Source organism: Haliotis rufescens, unplaced genomic scaffold (assembly GCF_023055435.1).
Source record: "Haliotis rufescens isolate VD_foot unplaced genomic scaffold, xgHalRufe1.0.p SCAF_5, whole genome shotgun sequence".
Lineage (NCBI taxonomy): Eukaryota > Metazoa > Mollusca > Gastropoda > Lepetellida > Haliotidae > Haliotis > Haliotis rufescens.
In genome coordinates, this window is record NW_025964223.1 from 21,186,276 (window position 1) to 21,206,108 (window position 19,833).

Sequence of the window (19,833 nt, forward strand, 5' to 3'; positions counted from 1 at the left end):
CAGTTCCACCCTTGCCGAACTAGGCTGGAATTCCTGGGCTCGATCGTAGCGCCACCAGTGGCTATTACCGGGTAGGTCCCTTCTAAGCCTCTCCTATGGACCAATCCGATTCCATCACTTGCATTTGTTTCAAACAAAATGGCGGCGCCCAGTCAAGACGACCTGATCGATCATCAAGATCTATATTGTGATGAAACGGGTCTTACATCGTGAAGTGCATCAAATCACGTGAGCATCTTGATTCAAAACATGAAAGGTTTGGAAAATATCTAGCTGTACACAAAGAGTTGGCGGTGCAATTGCTTTGCAAATCCTGCAATCGACCGAAATCTGCACGCCAGTTTACGAACCGGATTTCGATTTCGTTGCGCGAATTTGATTGGACTAGGCATAGACTCGTTAGTCCAGCTAAAATGTAACTCCAGAATATCAGCCTAGTTCGGCAAGGGTGGAAACTGGACTTTTATAGTCAGTTAACTCCCTTGCCTCGGGAAGATGGGCTCCCACAGGAGTGAGATCAAGCGATATCTCAGTGGAAGAACCAGTGGACATAATGAAAATAGTTGTCACGTGTGCTTTCTCAGCTGAGAGAGTGAGTGAGAGTGAGTTTGGTTTTACGCCGCTTTTAGCAATATTCCAGCAATATCACTGCGGGGAACACCAGAAATGGGCTTCACACATTGAACCCATGTCGGGATTCGAACCCGGGTCTTCAGCGTGACGAGCGAACGCTTTAACCACTAGGCTACCCGACCGCCCCCTTTCTCAGCTGACCTTTGATACTTCACACCTATATTATAACTGAAACAAACCAAGTGGTCAGTTGAGAAACGAGCACGGGTTATAATATCCCGAAACGCTATATATATTTTAAAATATTGAAACACATGACATCGAAAAAATTTCTTTGTACAGCTGCAGATATATGGGATATCGTTCCTTTATGTGGATATTCACGGATACATTCCTTGAACAAGGTGGCTGCCTAAAATTGTAACTTTGGTAGGTTGTTATTATGAAATTTGCATTTTGTTTTCATTCTTTTTCTGTAGCATTTAACATTCATACGCAATGGCGCCCGTGCGGAGTGCGACAACATTTCCAACGAACAAACCAGCCGTTTTCGTGTCTTGGGACATCTTGCAAAACTATTTCACAAATTAGTATTGTGACCTGTTTGCAAACTTTATGGTACTGTATTTAAAACGTAGGTCATAACTGATCAAAACAAAATCACCACTGAACGTATATATTATATCTGAGGCAATATACCGACTCAACATTGAAAATAAGCGAGGTGAGAATACCTTGAAAATCTCCTCGGTACTCAAAGGGCTTTGAGTAGCCCTAAAAGCCCCGCCGAGGTTGCCTCACCTTTTCGGAAATGCCCTTTTCGACCAAACACTAAATGGCCTGGCGGGCCCGTGCGCCAAATACGCATATGTCGGAAAGCGCACGTTAAATTCCCAATTAAACTAATATAAGTAAGTGAGCAGAGGGCTTTGCGCCTACCACTGCGCACCACAAACATGAACGCAGTCTAAGCAGGAGCCTCGTTGAACCGGAAGTAAACACTACCATGTGTTCAGAGGTCAGTAACATAAGCACGAAAGCAACATGTCGAGTAGGACGGATACAGACGATCGCCGAGTTCTATCAATTCAAAGTACGGTGGTTTACGGTTATGTCGGCAACAAGAGTGCGACCTTTCCTCTCCAGGTAACATAAATGAATCGGAAAAGCTTTCCTGATAGATTTAAAAACGACGGGAGCACGTGATGCTCTAGCAGTCGCGACTGACATGAAGCTATGTGCTGTGCAGGGCCTCATGGTTAAGAGGGGCGTGGCCGAAGTGTGTGTTCTGAGCAACGTTGATCTGAAAATTGATAATTCAATATTACACATGCTGTATTTATTTTATGACTAAATTGTGTTTCATGTTCAACTATTACACACCTTTTGGATAAAAATTCCAAGTTATGCTCGTTATATATACCCATTGTGGACAAAAGGATTAACGTAGGTTATGTCTAAAAGTGCGAGTACATGTATTAATTTGCTATGACATCTTGTTTATTATGATGATGATTTGATAAATTATCAAGCAGTTTTTACAACCTAGATCTCCGATTAATGTGCTAACTACAAATCTACCTGAATGTGTCCCCCAGAAGACGTCAGTATAACACCTGAAGAAATGTGATATTGTCAGCCGCATGCGTGTCTGAATTTAATACATTATTTTCCATGTGGACCTGTAGTCTGTATTGACAGCTATACAGTTAACATTACATCCAAAGAATATAATGGTAACTCATCAAGACGAGTTCTTCGATAAATTTACATTATCAAAATTATGCAGTATAATTTCCCAATTATTGTGAAGCCCGGTACTTGGTGTTTGTACCTACATGGATTCCAGGTTAGAAAGGTTCCCACAGCTTCCCGAGGCAAGTCCAGTTTCCACCCTTGCCGAACTAGCCTGGAATTATTGAGTTATGTTTGGCTGGAGTAATGAGTCTATGCATAGATCCATCAAAATCGGTTTGTAAACTGCCATGCAGATTTCAGTCGATTGCAGGATTTGCAAACGATGTGTACCACCAGCTCGGCTTCAACAAATAATTTTCCAAATATTTTGTTGTTTTTAACCAAGGTGCTCACATGATTTGACAAACTAATGAATTACAAAATAGATTTTGATTATAAATCAGGTCATCTTGACTGGGCTCTGCTATTTATTTGAAGCAAATGCAAGTGATATGAGAGATGGAATCTGAATGGTCAACATGAGGGACATAGAGTGGACATAACTTGTAATAGCCACTGGTAGCACTACAATTGAGCCCAGAAATTCCGGCCTAGTTCAGAAAGGGCGGAAACTGGACCTTTGTAGGTATAGTTGACTCCTTTGCCATGGGAAGAAAAGGTCCCCAGTACCCCATTCTGCGGTGAACCATAACTAATTTCCCCTCAGACCTTAATACAAATCCATTTATCTTCTTTAATATGTTTAATCACTTGCATTCAGAAATATCAAGGCATTAAGTAATGCAAATACATGTGCATCAAGTCTAATATTTGTAATGGTTATATGTGAACGCCATTCAACTGTCGTAGCGACTGATTTACGACACCCATTGTCTGAAGAACATTTAATTGCAAAGGCTCATTACCCTGGAGCCATGACATCTATATGCCTTGAAACACTTAATTGCTGTTATTTATAAGATGCTAATCCTAATTGTTAATCTCCATTTTTGTGTACATCGACTGTCTGTCACCCTGCTGATGAATTACTGTTTACATTTATATTTATTACTTACTAAATGTCAGGTGACCCTGGCTATATATAAGCCTTGGTCCAGAGAGAAGGAGAAAAGAAAGGTCTTACCCTTAGCCTAGCTGGGGTAAGGCTGGGTGCTCCGGGGCACCTAGACAACAACCACTACCACTATGTGCTGACCTGGCACATAGTGTTTTTTGTATGTATATATCAACATGTATAAAGTAAAACAGTATATACCGCAAGCCATCGTCTCCAAGTTGTCACTTCCTACCGAGAACCATACGTCGGCCCCTTGCATATATGAGTATGCAAATTATTCATTAATCAACGTCCGACCGACACACGTTGTTACAACACTGAGTAAAACAGCATGTCTAATTAGTCACAGGTCTAAAGATCGGAGATTGACAGCATCTTTGATATAATTTGCTAAGTTCTTAAGGAGGGGAAAATCAGATGGAGACATCCTAACCTGTTGTTAACTTTTTATGTCCCTACTATGTATACTTAACAGTGGCTTACTAATGGAATTGGTCAGTTGTTCAAATCTGTTCAAAAAAAATCTTTATTCAGTTCCCAGATCTGTGAAAGTAGCCAAGTGATATTCATAATGTCAGTGTCATTATAATCTGGGCCCGGTTGTTCAGAACCCGGTTAACTCTTAACCAGCCGTTAAGTCAGTGTTAAATCTCCGTTAAATTTAACCAAATGGTTATGTTGTTTCCCAAAGCATGGTTATCTTTAACGACTGGTTAAACACCCGTTAAAGTTAACACACCTCCCGACCCCCGTTAAATACTTAACACCTTGGTTATCTTTGAAACAAAATGGCTTTCATGGTTAGGCCTAGCGCAGCTTTCATGGTTCCAGAGGTTAATGCGAGGCAACAGAAGCGATTCCGAGCTGTAAATTTTGCATTAATGAACTACACAGACAGTGAACTTCGTGATAGGTACAGATTTGGGCGGGAATCTATCAACTACATCGCCAATATACTGAGGGAAGATTTGGAGTGCCCTACACAACGTAGCCATGCTCTAAACGTCGATCAACAACTGATGATAGCTTTCCATTTTTATGCAAGTGGTAGTTTCCTTCAAGTGATTGGTGATACGATGGGGGTGGACAAAAGTAGAGATCATATTGCCAATACCTTCTTCTCCAGCTAATAAACTACAAACAGAGGACACAAGAATTAAATATAGTGATAATGAAACTGCAGGTTTATTACATCATAGAAAGTAACAGTTGAGATGGACTGAAATTGTCAATATCATCACGTTGCAGTATTTGCTCAAGGAGTTGAATTTGTAGCTAGCTTAAGTTTCTTTTTTTCCATTTCCTGTTTTTCTAGCTCTCCTGATAGAACTCTTTCCTGTAATTGATAGACTCTTTCTGAAGAACTGAGTTTTGTACTTTCTTTTCTGTACTTGAGTTGCCTGGCTGGATGTCCGTCATCAAGTCTTGGTGCTGCTTCACTGTGCTCAGTTTCTTGAGATTCTCTGACTTCAGGACTTTGTGATGTTGGGGTTGAGGTAGTAGCTGCTGGAGTAGGATCTGTGGCACCAGTTGGCAGCCCAGGATCAGCCACTGATGAACGTTCAGCACAACCTGGAGGAATAAACAATTATCAATATAAATATTTATGGTTTTGTCTGTGTTTCTATTGGGGATTACGGCTTAAGAATACATGTACTTACATACGGATCTACTCTTGTTTTAATCATTTATGATTCAGAGAAAGACAATATACTATGAATGTTATTGGCTTTTAATGTATTGACTAACATCAACCGAATATTCACTTCATTGCAAATTCAGGAGACCGAAATTATCTTGACTGTGTCTTTATGGCTCTGACTATTCATTTCGTCTTAATGTGTGTAACTGAATTATTCATTTTATTATATTTTCATTAAATTCATTTTACTACCACTTCAGATTAATCTACCTTACTGACCTTGACCTCTACATATGGAGGAGCGGAAACGTGCTCATAAATGATGATCTTTGCTCACAGATGAATTTGTGAAATATAAACGTGACCAAGTCAGGTTTGTCATAAGTTCTTGGAATAGCATTACTTTACGTATCCACTGTAACAGCAGATATCCCGCTCTTGCTAAAACAACAGGCTTTGGACTCGATGTTGACACTACAGAAGAGAAATTGCGTCACATTCCGTCGCCTGATGGAGGTTCACGAAATAGTGTTCAACAATCTTATATTCGTTTCTACGGTTTACAGCATCGTGGACTGGGTTGATATAATAATAATACTCGTGAATCTCATGTGAATAGTAAAAGTTCATACAATGTTGGCTGCATTGTTCAGATATTGTAGAGATGGGAGGCAAACACATTCTTTCGAAAAAGTTCAAGGTCATGTCTAAATATAGAAAAGGGATATTCCGTGTCAACATAAACAGACGACTTTCGAACGTATGAAAATGAGTAGGCGGCTTAGTAAAATTCCATAGATATACACTTATTTCAGCACAGATTGACAGCTTTTATAAAATATGTTACTATGAAAGCATCATAGCCATCCAAATAGCAGACTTCTTCTTATTGGTAACTTCACTGCTCAGTTTTTCATGAAGTACTTGTGAATTACTCTCCACCATTGACTGGATGAGATTTTCTTCATCTACAGAAAAATTCCTGTTTCTTTTCTTTCTTATTTACCTTGGAGTTTCCTCAGTCATAGACGCTGTTTCGGCCATTATTCGATACGACACAGTGACGGAAGTATTAACTCTTGGAATTCTGGGATAATATTTAACCTAATCGGTGCTTTAACCAAGATGTTAAAATTTAACCGAGTGGTTAGCTAACCTAATGGTTATCTATTGATCCTGCAACAGTATTTTAACTGCTTGTTAACTAACGTGTGGTTAAATATTTAACGGTTGGTTAGGAGTTAACCTGACATTAAAATAACCGGGTTCTGAACAACCGGGCCCAGATCTTTTACTCAAATACAATACCTCTCTGCTTGAAGAACTGTGACACCTCCACCATTTGTGTCCACAGGTAAACATGTCGGGTGAACTTTCGTATCAGCCAATCAGCATCGTGGGTTATAATTTCTGGGTATGAGTGGGAATGAACATCCAGACCAACATATGTGACTTCTGTATCTTGTGAGTTCCAGGGTAGAATAGGTCCCCAGTACCCCATGTTTGTATCTATGTGGGTTCCAGGGTAGAATAGATCCCCAGTTCTCCATGTTTGTACCCATGTGGGTTCCAGGGTAGAATAGGTCCCCACAACTCCATGTTTGTACCTATGTGGGTTCCAGGGTAGAATAGATCCCCAGTACTCATGTTTGTACCAATGAGGATTCAGAGGAAGAATAGGTCCCAAGTCCTCCATGTTTGTACCTATGTGGTTTCCAGGGTAGAAAGATCCCCAGTTCTCCATGTTTGTACCTATGTGGGTTCCAGGGTAGAATAGATCCCCAGTTCTCCATGTTTGTACCTATGTGGGTACCAGGGTAGAATAGATCCCCAGTACCCCATGTTTGTACCTATGTGGATTCCAGGGTAAAATAGGTCCCCACTACTCCATGTTTGTACCTATGTGGGTTCCAGGGTAGAATAGATCCCCAGTTCTCCATGTTTGTACCTATGTGGATTCAGAGGTAGAATAGGTCCCCAGTACCCTATGTTTGTACCTATGTGGATTCAATGGTAGAATAGATCCCCAGTCCTCCATGTTTGTACCTATGTGGGTTCCAGGGTAGAATAGATCCTCAGTACCCCATGTTTGTACCTATGTGGGTTCCAGGGTAGAATAGATCCCCAGTACCCTATGTTTGTACCTATGTGGGTTCCAGGGTAGAATAGATCCCCAGTCCTCCATGTTTGTACCTATGTGGGTTCCAGGGTAGAATAGATCCCCAGTTCTCCATGTTTGTACCTATGTGGATTCAGAGGTAGAATAGGTCCCCAGTACCCTATGTTTGTACCTATGTGGATTCAATGGTAGAATAGATCCCCAGTCCTCCATGTTTGTACCTATGTGGGTTCCAGGGTAGAATAGATCCTCAGTACCCCATGTTTGTACCTATGTGGGTTCCAGGGTAGAATAGATCCCCAGTACCCTATGTTTGTACCTATGTGGGTTCCAGGGTAGAATAGATCCCCAGTCCTCCATGTTTGTACCTATGTGGGTTCCAGGGCAGAATAGGTCCCCAGTACTCCATGTTTGTACCTATGTGGGTTCCAGGGTAGAATAGATCCCCAGTACTCATGTTTGTACCTATGTGGGTTCCAGGGTAGAATAGATCCCCAGTACCCTATGTTTGTACCTATGTGGGTTCCAGGGCAGAATAGGTCCCCAGTACTCCATGTTTGTACCTATGTGGGTTCCAGGGTAGAATAGATCCCCAGTACTCATGTTTGTACCTATGTGGGTTCCAGGGCAGAATATGTCCCCAGTACTCCATGTTTGTACCTATGTGGGTTCAGTGGTGAAAGTGTAGATCTTTAGTTTATTTTTGTGATGCAAATGACAGCCATTTGCATTCAGAAAGCATTTTAACTATTTGCATAGAGTTCATTATTACCTGCCTGTCCTAATGGCTGAACCACCATATTTTCTCTAGTTCTCACCCAGTATTTTGAAGTGCAGTATTTTGGAAAACTTGTTTTTGGTATTATATGCAGTCAAAAACTACATCGCATCACCTCAGGTGAACACACGGGAGATAACAAAATCGATCAATGAAAAGTGTATAGTTACTCGAATGGCAGCATGGATGTGGGTCCACAGATAGTAGCATTCATCACCACTCACCCCTTTCTGTTACCTGCAAGAAGAATCATCCCCCTATCGATGAATGTCATGTGCGAAATTACGACAAACCAATCAGCACATGCGTGTACTTCGGTCCAAAAATCCCTCAGGAATATTTTTTTATTTTACATATGACTTGCATTTGAAAATACAATGTATACCCTAGATACAGTTGAATGTGTTCAATCATACTGTATAAGACTGTAAGTTCCGATGTGTTTTCAATAGCATCTGGAATACATTCAACATATGGAGGAAATATATACATGAATCATCAGACAATCACTGACAATTCTTTCAGCTTTGCCCATTTGCGAGTAGACGGAACCCATTTGCTAATATGGCAACGAGAGGGGCACGAGTCGCTATTTGGGCTTGTCCCGGCATATGTTTCAGATATGCTACTTTCTTAACATCCATGATTATATCTGAACATGTCTACAATGATACGCAATAGTTAATGGCAGAAAGAATATGTATGTGCTTCCTTAAATTCATACAGCAATTGTCATGATAGTAGTATGCTAAAATGAAAATAGTTGAACAATAACTACGAAAATTGAATTCTATGTCAAGCTACATGAATTAATTGACAGTTAGCATGACAATTTGGTTGTGAATTAACAATTAAACCAGGTATTAAAAACAAATATTGTTTCAATGGTTTCAAATATTTGTACAATATCAGTGATTTATCTAGATTTCAATCTAACAAAGTTAAAAAAATATGATTATATTTACACTATAACCGTAGTTATAACCGTAGTTCCTTATAAGCTTATATACAGCATATGGCCAGGACTAAAAATTGATTTCATTGTATCCATCAGTTCGTTATTAGCGTGGTCGTTATAAACATAGTTTTAATACTGTATCTACATGATCAACGGAATGTCATAAAAATAGATAAAAACCTTATACCATTACTGGTCCTGTTATGACTTAAATATTTGTCACCTCTTCAAAGCAATAACATTAAGGGAATATTATGAGAAATATTATTTCATGGGAAATTTTGTTTCCAATTTGGGAATGAATACTGACATCTGTTGCAGTTTTAGTGCCGAATATTATCCTATAAGAAACTCTAGATACATCCCTGCTGTCGACAGAGGATTCTAGCACAGCATGCATTGAACATGTTGAATTGTGGAGAAGTTTGGATAATGAAATCCACAATTTACAGGTCCTGTCAGGTATTGTTATAAAACAAGGCTTCAAATCAATCAGCTTGGACCACAACAGTGTTCATCTATGTATTCATGGGCAGTGGGGTGGCCTAGTGGTTAATGCGTTCACTCATCATGCTGAAGTCCCTGGTTCGATTCCTCATATAGGTACAATGTGTGAAGCCCATTTGTGGTGTCCTCTGCTGTGATATTTATGGAACATTGCATATTCCTTATTTTGATAGGGCAATCAAGTTCACCCCAATGAAAATCCAGGTTAGAATTGGTCTACATGCTTATTGTAAGAGGGGCGGTCGGGTAGCCTAGTGGTTAAAGTGTTCGCTCGTCATGCTGAAGACCCGGGTTCGATTCCCGACATGGGTACAATGTGTGAAGCCCATTTCTGGTGTCCCCCCGCCGTGATATTGCTGGAATATTGCTAAAAGCGGCGTAAAACCATACTCACTCACTCACTTATTTTAAGAGGTGACTAACAGGATTGGGTGGTCAGGCTCGCTGACTTGTAGGGCTGGGACGAGTCCAAAGTTACTACCCGGGTACCCACACCCCTATTACCCGACCCTACCCGGGTACCCGCTGTTGGTGTCAAGAGATAGGTACAAAATGTCCGATTGGGAATACTTTGACAGTAGCCCTGGCAGAATGTATTTAGAGACACGTTTTCAACGATGTGGTCATGCACACACTGAAGTTGACTGAAGTTTTAGCTTTGTTCAAACATACATAAGTCATGAAGAAATGTGAACATTAGAGACTTAAACTTGTCGTGTAACCATGTAGTTATATAGTGAATTTTTGTCATGAATCAATATTTCACGTGACTAACCACGGGTCCTACTCAGTACCCACCCGAGTTACCCGCCCCAGACCTACTGACTTGGTTGGAATTATGCTCATGATGTCATGCACTTTATTGTCGATGTTTACAGATCACCACAGTGATTGACTAAAGCTGAGATTCCGCAATATTCTGCCATCGTTGTTATAGAGCTTTGCATCATGTGACTGGAGTGTGCAACATTGTTGATCCCTGATTCTTATTCCATTTAAAACAATTATCTAACATGTTTAAAGCTTTTGAATTATTATTTTGTCCCTTAAATTGTGAGAAAAAACATCAACAAAACAATCACAGGTAAAGTTTCAAATGCAGGCAAATTTCGCGTTTGAAATGACAACAAAAACTAAAACTAAATGGATAAAAACCTACCACTCTTTCTCCATCCTAATATAAAAATTTCATTAACAATGCAGTTTGGCATGATTACCAGCGCAGCTTACTTACTATGGTGCTTGAGCACCTTGAGTAGAAAACTGAAAACATTTGAAAAATATTAGTCAACGCCCAGTCAATGGAACCCATGCTTTGCAAATCCTGCAGTCACCGAAATCTGCATTTTGAAATCATGAAAACGCTCAAATGATGCCCGAATATTTAACATGCTATTCAGACATGCAAAATATGAATCCTACAATAAAACAAGATGTGAAATAAATAATTCTCACTTTTAAACAATCTTGTATTTTGATGACATGAAGTTGACACTTGATATGTCTGAATGCAAGGGATTAACATTTGTAAGGAAAAGACAGGAGTTTGTGTTAAGTTTTGAGGGGAAAATGGTTGTGTTTTTACTGCAGACTTTTGGTCATCTTACAGAGCTCCAGATAAGCTTTTGGTGTTGTGGGTATTTTACCCATGCATTTTAAAATCATTGGGTATCAGTTATTCTATCTGGGTATTCAAATTTCTGTTACCCACTAGTTTTTACACATGTGGGTATTTAAAGTTAAATATTTAAAGACACTATTCATCTAGTCCCTCCAAACTGGTGTCATGTTGGTTCGAGAGCTTTATAGGACTCACAAATACCATGATACTTCCACAAGAAAGTGCAAATGATCATGATGTAACTGTCATCGTGGAGTTTGGCAAGGTTGACGGAATGCCCATTTATAATTTCAAAATAAGTTGCTGATTTGCTAATCGAATACGCAGGGTTACTTCACAATATGTTGACGATACGCACAAGTTTTATTTTTGTAGCGAATCTGTAATGTTTGTTGCGTATTTGATACGCTTGGATTTTATTTTACTGCATATTTCTGCATTTTTTATCATGTTTATGTGTATTTTACACAGATACGCAGCTTATCTTGAGCTCTGATCTTATCAAAGAAGTTGTCTGTTGATGTTTGTTGACTGGCAGAGAAGCAAAACTAAAGATGTGGCACTAGAAATTTGAACATATTCTCTGACATTACTGACAAATATCATGTTTATTCTGCTGTTTACATTAAATTTCTCCATAAACAGTGATTGGACATTTCGGTACAACAGCTCACTCTGCCTGCAATGTTCTGCCACTCATGTTGAAAACAGCTTGTTCTCTATCAACATTTGAATGACGACTCAAAACTTGTCTTGATGAGCAGCAAGACATTTGCCTAATGTGGCCTAATTTGAATAAAAATGATTAAGACAGGTTGTGTAAAATCTCTCCTCAGTGTGTAGACCTACACCATTAGTTGATCCAATGTAGAAACATTGTCCCATGTAAATGTTCCGTGACTTCTACGTGACCATGCAATAGTAATTACCCAGCTCCTATGTTCATGAATAACTTGCCTTGCATAAGCCCATCATGTTAGCAACTAACATATACAGTATTTGACGTAATAAGCGCCCCGCTCTAATAAGCGCCCACGGCGATATTTGCTAATATATTGGCAAGTGAACAATCCCAATTAGCATCCCTTCCGATTGATCAAAGTACACAAGACTTATTTATTCGTGTATAATACACACTCGTGTGTTATATGCACCCTTAATTATGGGCAATTAAATTCTGGAAAAATATATCTGTCGTACATGAACATTTCAGGCTGTCAGCACAAACCACGAAACTTATCTTTCAACTCTTGTTTTTTCCACCAAAATAATATTCTAATAATAGCCCCCAATTTCTAATTTTGAGAGCGCCCTGGCCGCTTATTACGTCAAATACGGTATAAATCATGAACTATTGTTCTACATAGAGTAATATTTCTAGTATCAAAACCTATCGTTACGAACATTATAAATTTGTTTGGTTGTGACGAGCAATAACGAGGAAACAGATGGAACTACGTTAGTACAGGTTGAGGTATAACGTGCAGTTTGAGGCAGGCAGGTTTGTGAGATGGGGACGATGACAGATGTCGCTGTACTGTTGAGGAGGTCGAGGTATGCAGGTTGGTGAGATGGGGACGATGAAGGCAGGTAGCTTGGTACTGTCCTTGCAGCCATCGTTTGTATGGGGTTCTTCAGGAAGCAGTGTCACTACATTCCTGTTGCAGGTGTGTAGGCAGTGAGTTGTGTCCCCGGTATGTGGGGTGTTGTGAAGCGTGCATGCAGCACCCCGGCCATTGTGTGTTGGGTTCACCTGAGTGTATCAGCTTGCTCCATTTGTGCTGAGGCGGATCTGGCGACCATACTGTTCCTGACTCAATTCATGTACTTAATCAGTTCAACAAGTGTTTTAATTTTCCTTCTGGTGTATTATGTTTCTTTTATCCCATTTCACATTTCTCCTCCACTTGTGTCACATTACTTCTCCAGGTGTGTCACATTACTCTTCATATTGTGTCACATTACTCTTCCATTTGTGTTACATTTCTCCTCCACTTGTGTCACATTTCTCCTCCACTTGTGTCACATTACTTCAGTTGTCACATTACTCTTCCACTTGTGTTACATTTCTCCTCCAGTTGTGTCACATTTCTCCTCCACTTGTGTCACATTTCTCCTCCACTTGTGTCACATTACTTCTCCACTTGTGTCACATTTCTCCTCCACTTGTGTCACATTACTTCTCCACTTGTGTCACATTACTTCTCCACTTGTGTCACATTTCTCCTCCACTTGTATCACATTTCTTCTCGACTTGTGTCACATTTCTCCTCCACTTGTGTCACATTACTTCTCCACTTGTGTCACATTTCTCCTCCATTTGTGTCACATTTCTCCTCCACTTGTGTCACATTTCTCCTCCACTTGTGTCACATTACTTTTCCACTTGTGTCACATATCTCCTCCACTTGTCTCACATTACTTCAGTTGTGTCACATTACTTCTCCACTTGTGTCACATTTCTCCTCCACTTGTGTCACATTACTTTTCCACTTGTGTCACATTTCACCTCCCTTTGTGTCACATTACTTCTCCACTTGTGTCACATTTCTCCTCCACTTGTGTCACATTACTTCTCTGCTTGTGTCACATTTCTCCTCCACTTGTGTCACATTACTTCTCCACTTGTGTCAAATTTCTCCTCCACTTGTGTCACATTACTTCTCTACTTGTGTCACATTTCTCCTCCACTTGTGTCACATTACTTCTCCACTTGTGTCACATTTCTCCTCCACTTGTGTCACATTACTTCTCCACTTGTGTCACATTTCTCCTCCACATGTGTCACATATCTCCTCCACTTGTATCACATTACTTCAGTTGTGTCACATTACTTCTCCACTTGTGTCACATATCTCCTCCACTTGTATCACATTACTTCAGTTGTGTCACATTACTCTTCCTATTGTGTCACATTACTCTTCCTATGGTGTTACATTACTCACATTACATTATGACCGCCGTCATATAGCTGGAATATTGCTGAGTGTGGCGTTGAACAACAAACCAACCAACCTTGCTTTTAACCATTTGTTATTCTCTTGAATAAATTGTAAATATTAATTGTAAATTTCTCATTTTACTCGTCAATCGTGACTGTTTGGTTTGCAAGGCACCATTTTTGTTGCTTGACCAGCATGTATTCTTTCCCTTCCAACAGCTGTCTCGTAGATTTCAAGAATTTATTGTTTGATTTTGTATATAATTATATGCAAATGTATGATAAAGAATTTCTGTGACCCTAAATATTCTTTGTTGCTTTTGTTTATATTTGTTAAGATTTTGCAAACACGGAATTGTGGCTATGCCACTCGTGAAAATACCTCTTTTCCCCCGTCACTCGATTAGAGAAACATGATATTTGACTTGACACATGAAATATCCTCTACTTATACCTTCCTGGTCTTTCTGGATCATAAATATCATAGATTAGGAATACAAATTGTATTCTGCAAGCCTTTGGTGAGCATAGTACATATTTTTTATTCCTAATACATTGAATATTATATTCTAACCGCCAAAAGAAATGACGTGAACCATAGAAACATATAGAGAAGTATGTAAATTAAGAAGAGATGTTTCCAATTTATACCAATTATTGACAAAAATAACAATCAGTCAAAAGTGTTACCACGGAGTGTCTTTATTCATATCACGGTATGCTGCACGTGATTTCTAAACTGTACACGCTAATCCTGCACGAGACAAATGGTGCATCTTGAGTCATGGATCTATGACATCACTTGTGATGAGTTAATGTGTGTCAGTTTACACAACATACCAGTATGTTCATTTGTAATATATATAATATCTTTTGAATATGATTAGTTAATATGTATGGAATTCACGTTTCTTTTGGCAATGAGTCTATTTATGATAGAACCCTGCATGAATACAATGTTTATGTTAACCTGAGTGTATCGGCTTGCTCCGTTTGTGCTGAGGCAGATCTGGCGACCATACTGTTCCTGACTCAATTTTTGCTTCATGTACTTAATCGCTACAACAAGTGTTTTAATTTTCCTTCTGGTGTATAATGTTTCTTTTATCCCATTACACATTTCTCCTCCACTTGTGTCACATATCTCCTCCACTTGTGTCACATTACTTCTCCAGGTGTGTCACATTACTCTTCCTATTGTGTCACATTACTCTTCCATTTGTGTTACATTTCTCCTCCAGTTGTGTCACATTACTCCTCCTATTGTGTCACATTACTCCTCCACTTGTGTCACATATCTCCTCCACTTGTATAACATTACTTCAGTTGTCACATTACTCTTCCACTTGTGTTACATTTCTCCTCCACTTGTGTCACATTTCTCCTCCACTTGTGTCACATTTCTCCTCCACTTGTGTCACATTTCTCCCCACTTGTGTCACATTTCTCCTCCACTTGTGTCACATTACTTTTCCACTTGTGTCACATATCTCCTCCACTTGTCTCACATTACTTCAGTTGTGTCACATTACTTCTCCACTTGTGTCACATTTCTCCTCCACTTGTGTCACATTACTTTTCCACTTGTGTCACATTTCACCTCCCTTTGTGTCACATTACTTCTCCACTTGTGTCACATTTCTCCTCCACTTGTGTCACATTACTTCTCTGCTTGTGTCACATTTCTCCTCCACTTGTGTCACATTACTTCTCCACTTGTGTCAAATTTCTCCTCCACTTGTGTCACATTACTTCTCTACTTGTGTCACATTTCTCCTCCACTTGTGTCACATTACTTCTCCACTTGTGTCACATTTCTCCTCCACTTGTGTCACATTACTTCTCCACTTGTGTCACATTTCTCCTCCACTTGTGTCACATTACTTCTCTGCTTGTGTCACATTTCTCCTCCACTTGTGTCACATTACTTCTCCACTTGTGTCAAATTTCTCCTCCACTTGTGTCACATTACTTCTCTACTTGTGTCACATTTCTCCTCCACTTGTGTCACATTACTTCTCCACTTGTGTCACATTTCTCCTCCACTTGTGTCACATTACTTCTCCACTTGTGTCACATTTCTCCTCCACATGTGTCACATATCTCCTCCACTTGTATCACATTACTTCAGTTGTGTCACATTACTTCTCCACTTGTGTCACATATCTCCTCCACTTGTATCACATTACTTCAGTTGTGTCACATTACTCTTCCTATTGTGTCACATTACTCTTCCTATGGTGTTACATTACTCACATTACATTATGACCGCCGTCATATAGCTGGAATATTGCTGAGTGTGGCGTTGAACAACAAACCAACCAACCTTGCTTTTAACCATTTGTTATTCTCTTGAATAAATTGTAAATATTAATTGTAAATTTCTCATTTTACTCGTCAATCGTGACTGTTTGGTTTGCAAGGCACCATTTTTGTTGCTTGACCAGCATGTATTCTTTCCCTTCCAACAGCTGTCTCGTAGATTTCAAGAATTTATTGTTTGATTTTGTATATAATTATATGCAAATGTATGATAAAGAATTTCTGTGACCCTAAATATTCTTTGTTGCTTTTGTTTATATTTGTTAAGATTTTGCAAACACGGAATTGTGGCTATGCCACTCGTGAAAATACCTCTTTTCCCCCGTCACTCGATTAGAGAAACATGATATTTGACTTGACACATGAAATATCCTCTACTTATACCTTCCTGGTCTTTCTGGATCATAAATATCATAGATTAGGAATACAAATTGTATTTTGCAAGCCTTTGGTGAGCATAGTACATATTTTTTATTCCTAATACATTGAATATTATATTCTAACCGCCAAAAGAAATGACGTGAACCATAGAAACATATAGAGAAGTATGTAAATTAAGAAGAGATGTTTCCAATTTATACCAATTATTGACAAAAATAACAATCAGTCAAAAGTGTTACCACGGAGTGTCTTTATTCATATCACGGTATGCTGCACGTGATTTCTAAACTGTACACGCTAATCCTGCACGAGACAAATGGTGCATCTTGAGTCATGGATCTATGACATCACTTGTGATGAGTTAATGTGTGTCAGTTTACACAACATACCAGTATGTTCATTTGTAATATATATAATATCTTTTGAATATGATTAGTTAATATGTATGGAATTCACGTTTCTTTTGGCAATGAGTCTATTTATGATAGAACCCTGCATGAATACAATGTTTATGTTAACCTGAGTGTATCGGCTTGCTCCGTTTGTGCTGAGGCAGATCTGGCGACCATACTGTTCCTGACTCAATTTTTGCTTCATGTACTTAATCGCTACAACAAGTGTTTTAATTTTCCTTCTGGTGTATAATGTTTCTTTTATCCCATTACACATTTCTCCTCCACTTGTGTCACATATCTCCTCCACTTGTGTCACATTACTTCTCCAGGTGTGTCACATTACTCTTCCTATTGTGTCACATTACTCTTCCATTTGTGTTACATTTCTCCTCCAGTTGTGTCACATTACTCCTCCTATTGTGTCACATTACTCCTCCACTTGTGTCACATATCTCCTCCACTTGTATAACATTACTTCAGTTGTCACATTACTCTTCCACTTGTGTCACATTTCTCCTCCACTTGTGTCACATTTCTCCTCCACTTGTGTCACATTTCTCCTCCACTTGTGTCACATTTCTCCCCACTTGTGTCACATTTCTCCTCCACTTGTGTCACATTACTTCTCCAGATGTGTCACATTACTCTTCCTATTGTGTCACATTACTCCTCCACTTGTGTCACATTACTTCTCCAGATGTGTCACATTACTCTTCCTATTGTGTCACATTACTCCTCCACTTGTGTGTCACATTACTCCTCAAATTGTGTCACATTACTCCTCCACTTGTGTCACATCTCTCCTTCATTTGTGTCACATTGCTCCTTCACTTGTGTCACACTACTCCTCCACTTTTGTCACATTTCTCCTCCTATTTTGCCATACAAAAAGAAGTTTAAAGACGTTACATGTTGTTACCCTGTCTGGTGCTCGGCCTTAAGGGGCTAAAACAAGGACAGGTTGGTTCGGCATCAGTATACTGTGTCTTAAACGAGTATTCATGTTAAGACTAGTACAAGCAGACACACACACACACACACACAGAGATACACACACACATAAACATGCACACACCACCAACACACAGAGACAGACACACACACACACAGAGAGATACACACACACATAAACATGCACACACCACCAACACACAGAGACAGACACACACACACACACACAGATACACACACACATAAACATGCACACACCACCAACACACAGAGACAGACAGACTCACACACAGACAACAGATGCACACACAGGTTGTGTTTACTTCAGTGTCATTTTCATCAAGTCTGTCTTTGTTTCTGTTACAGGTACATGGATTTGACGTCAGCACAATCAACTCGGTTCAGTTTTCTAATCACACAGGTAACAAGAAGGTATGCTCTGTCTGTGTCAAACCGGGTGTTGGTTGGTAGCCACCATGTTCTTGATGCACAGAGATAAAGGGGATGGCACCCAAGCACATGAAGCATGATTTAGGCCAGTTTTTATCTCTTTTAAGTAATATTTTGAACTAAGTCAAAGTTTTATCATGCACCAAAGGACTTCTGGGTTTTAATCATTACGGTACTTATATCCAACAGTTCGAAGAACAGTACCAATATTTTGTCTTTACTCTTAATGTCAACTGGCAGAATAGCAACAGGTGGAAAACTAGGTGCTTTGCAGCATGAAAAAGACATTATCAATTCATACTAGCTAACTTTTGTGTCAATTGTAGCTTTATTAGGCTTGATAGCATTCTTAGACTAACGACCCAGACTGTATTATTTCAATAACAGTACATTTGTTCATGCAGCTAACTACCATCAACTTTTCAGTTGTTTTGTTAAATATCTCAGAATATATTCATCACACCAATGATATACATTGATAGAAATCCTAAACGAGCCCAATGATCTGCTACCTTCCAACTTTCGGTTTGGCATGGACAGTGCTTAGCCCTGTGGAAAGACACGGGGACAGATAACCTATTTCCTACCAAAGTTTCAGATCATCTGCAAAGTTTTTATTGTGCAAGATCGATCTGCAAATCGAAAGGTCTAATTTTGAAAGATTTTGTATTATGACAGAATGACGATTCCATGGTAACTCTTATCCGCTGACACATGTTGTTGAACAAGTGCTTCATTTAAGGATTAATTGTGGATATTTTTTGGTTCATTCCGCGTAGGAGATTCTTACAATAGTTTGCACCTCCGTTTTTCGATTCATACCTCAATGAACAGAAGAAATTCCACAGTCAATCCTTATATAATTAAATTCAACAACGAAAACATGTGTTATCTACAATAGTTTACCCAAAATAGCCATATATATCAAAGTAGACAAAAATGTCGAGATTGATAAACATTCCAGGTGTGGGAATACATACTGTGCATGATATGAATCAGGTGGTTGTTTAATTTATGCACATAACTTGACACACCTACAAAGTCGGTAGCCAATCAACAGAGAGTAGCATCAAAACAAAGTTCATAGGACCTGTCAATCAAGGCAAGCGGCGAGAAGACCTGCAACAGTCAGACGGTAACAAACAGGAACAATATGTCCGGGAGAAGGCGGCTGTTTCAAATGACATGATCAGTTACCACCAGATTCAAACATTAAATCCCTGAGAACGGGAAGACACAGTTGGAGAAATGAAACCCGAAGACATGAAATTTGTGGAACCGAGGCGAGCAGGAAAAAACAGGCAAGGGACCCTTCACAGTTGCTGTTTCATTTCTTCTCGGCCTTCAGTCTCAAAGAGTGGTTTGGACAATGAATATGCATGAATTTCGTTAAATGCCCTGTGCATGACGATATACGTTAGCTGGAAGGGAATTCCCTCA

General features: G+C 39.4%; 1 protein-coding gene and 1 long non-coding RNA gene across 4 annotated transcripts in view; one reads left to right on the top strand and one right to left on the bottom strand.

The window, feature by feature from the left end:
* Positions 1–1,590: 1,590 nt before the first annotated feature.
* The window catches only part of LOC124112186 (pyridoxal kinase-like), a 40,470-nt gene continuing 22,227 nt past the window's right edge, over positions 1,591–19,833 (top strand). Inside the window, exons 1-2 of one of the 3 annotated variants that reach the window (XM_046472191.2) lie at positions 1,591–1,719; positions 18,310–18,364. In XM_046472191.2, coding sequence (XP_046328147.2) covers positions 1,618–1,719; positions 18,310–18,364 — 157 coding nt within the window. In that variant the 5' untranslated portion in view covers positions 1,591–1,617. Of the gene's footprint in view, positions 1,720–12,386; positions 12,621–18,309; positions 18,365–19,833 lie in introns of those variants that run through there. The other 2 variants (XM_046472200.2, XM_046472183.2) reach the window with 2 other exon arrangements.
* LOC125372961 lies at positions 4,613–12,553 on the bottom strand. The gene is made up of 3 exons (XR_007218294.1): positions 12,420–12,553; positions 8,038–8,104; positions 4,613–4,900 (listed from the first exon to the last, which is right to left on the bottom strand). It is a non-coding gene; the product is annotated as an uncharacterized LOC125372961 (long non-coding RNA).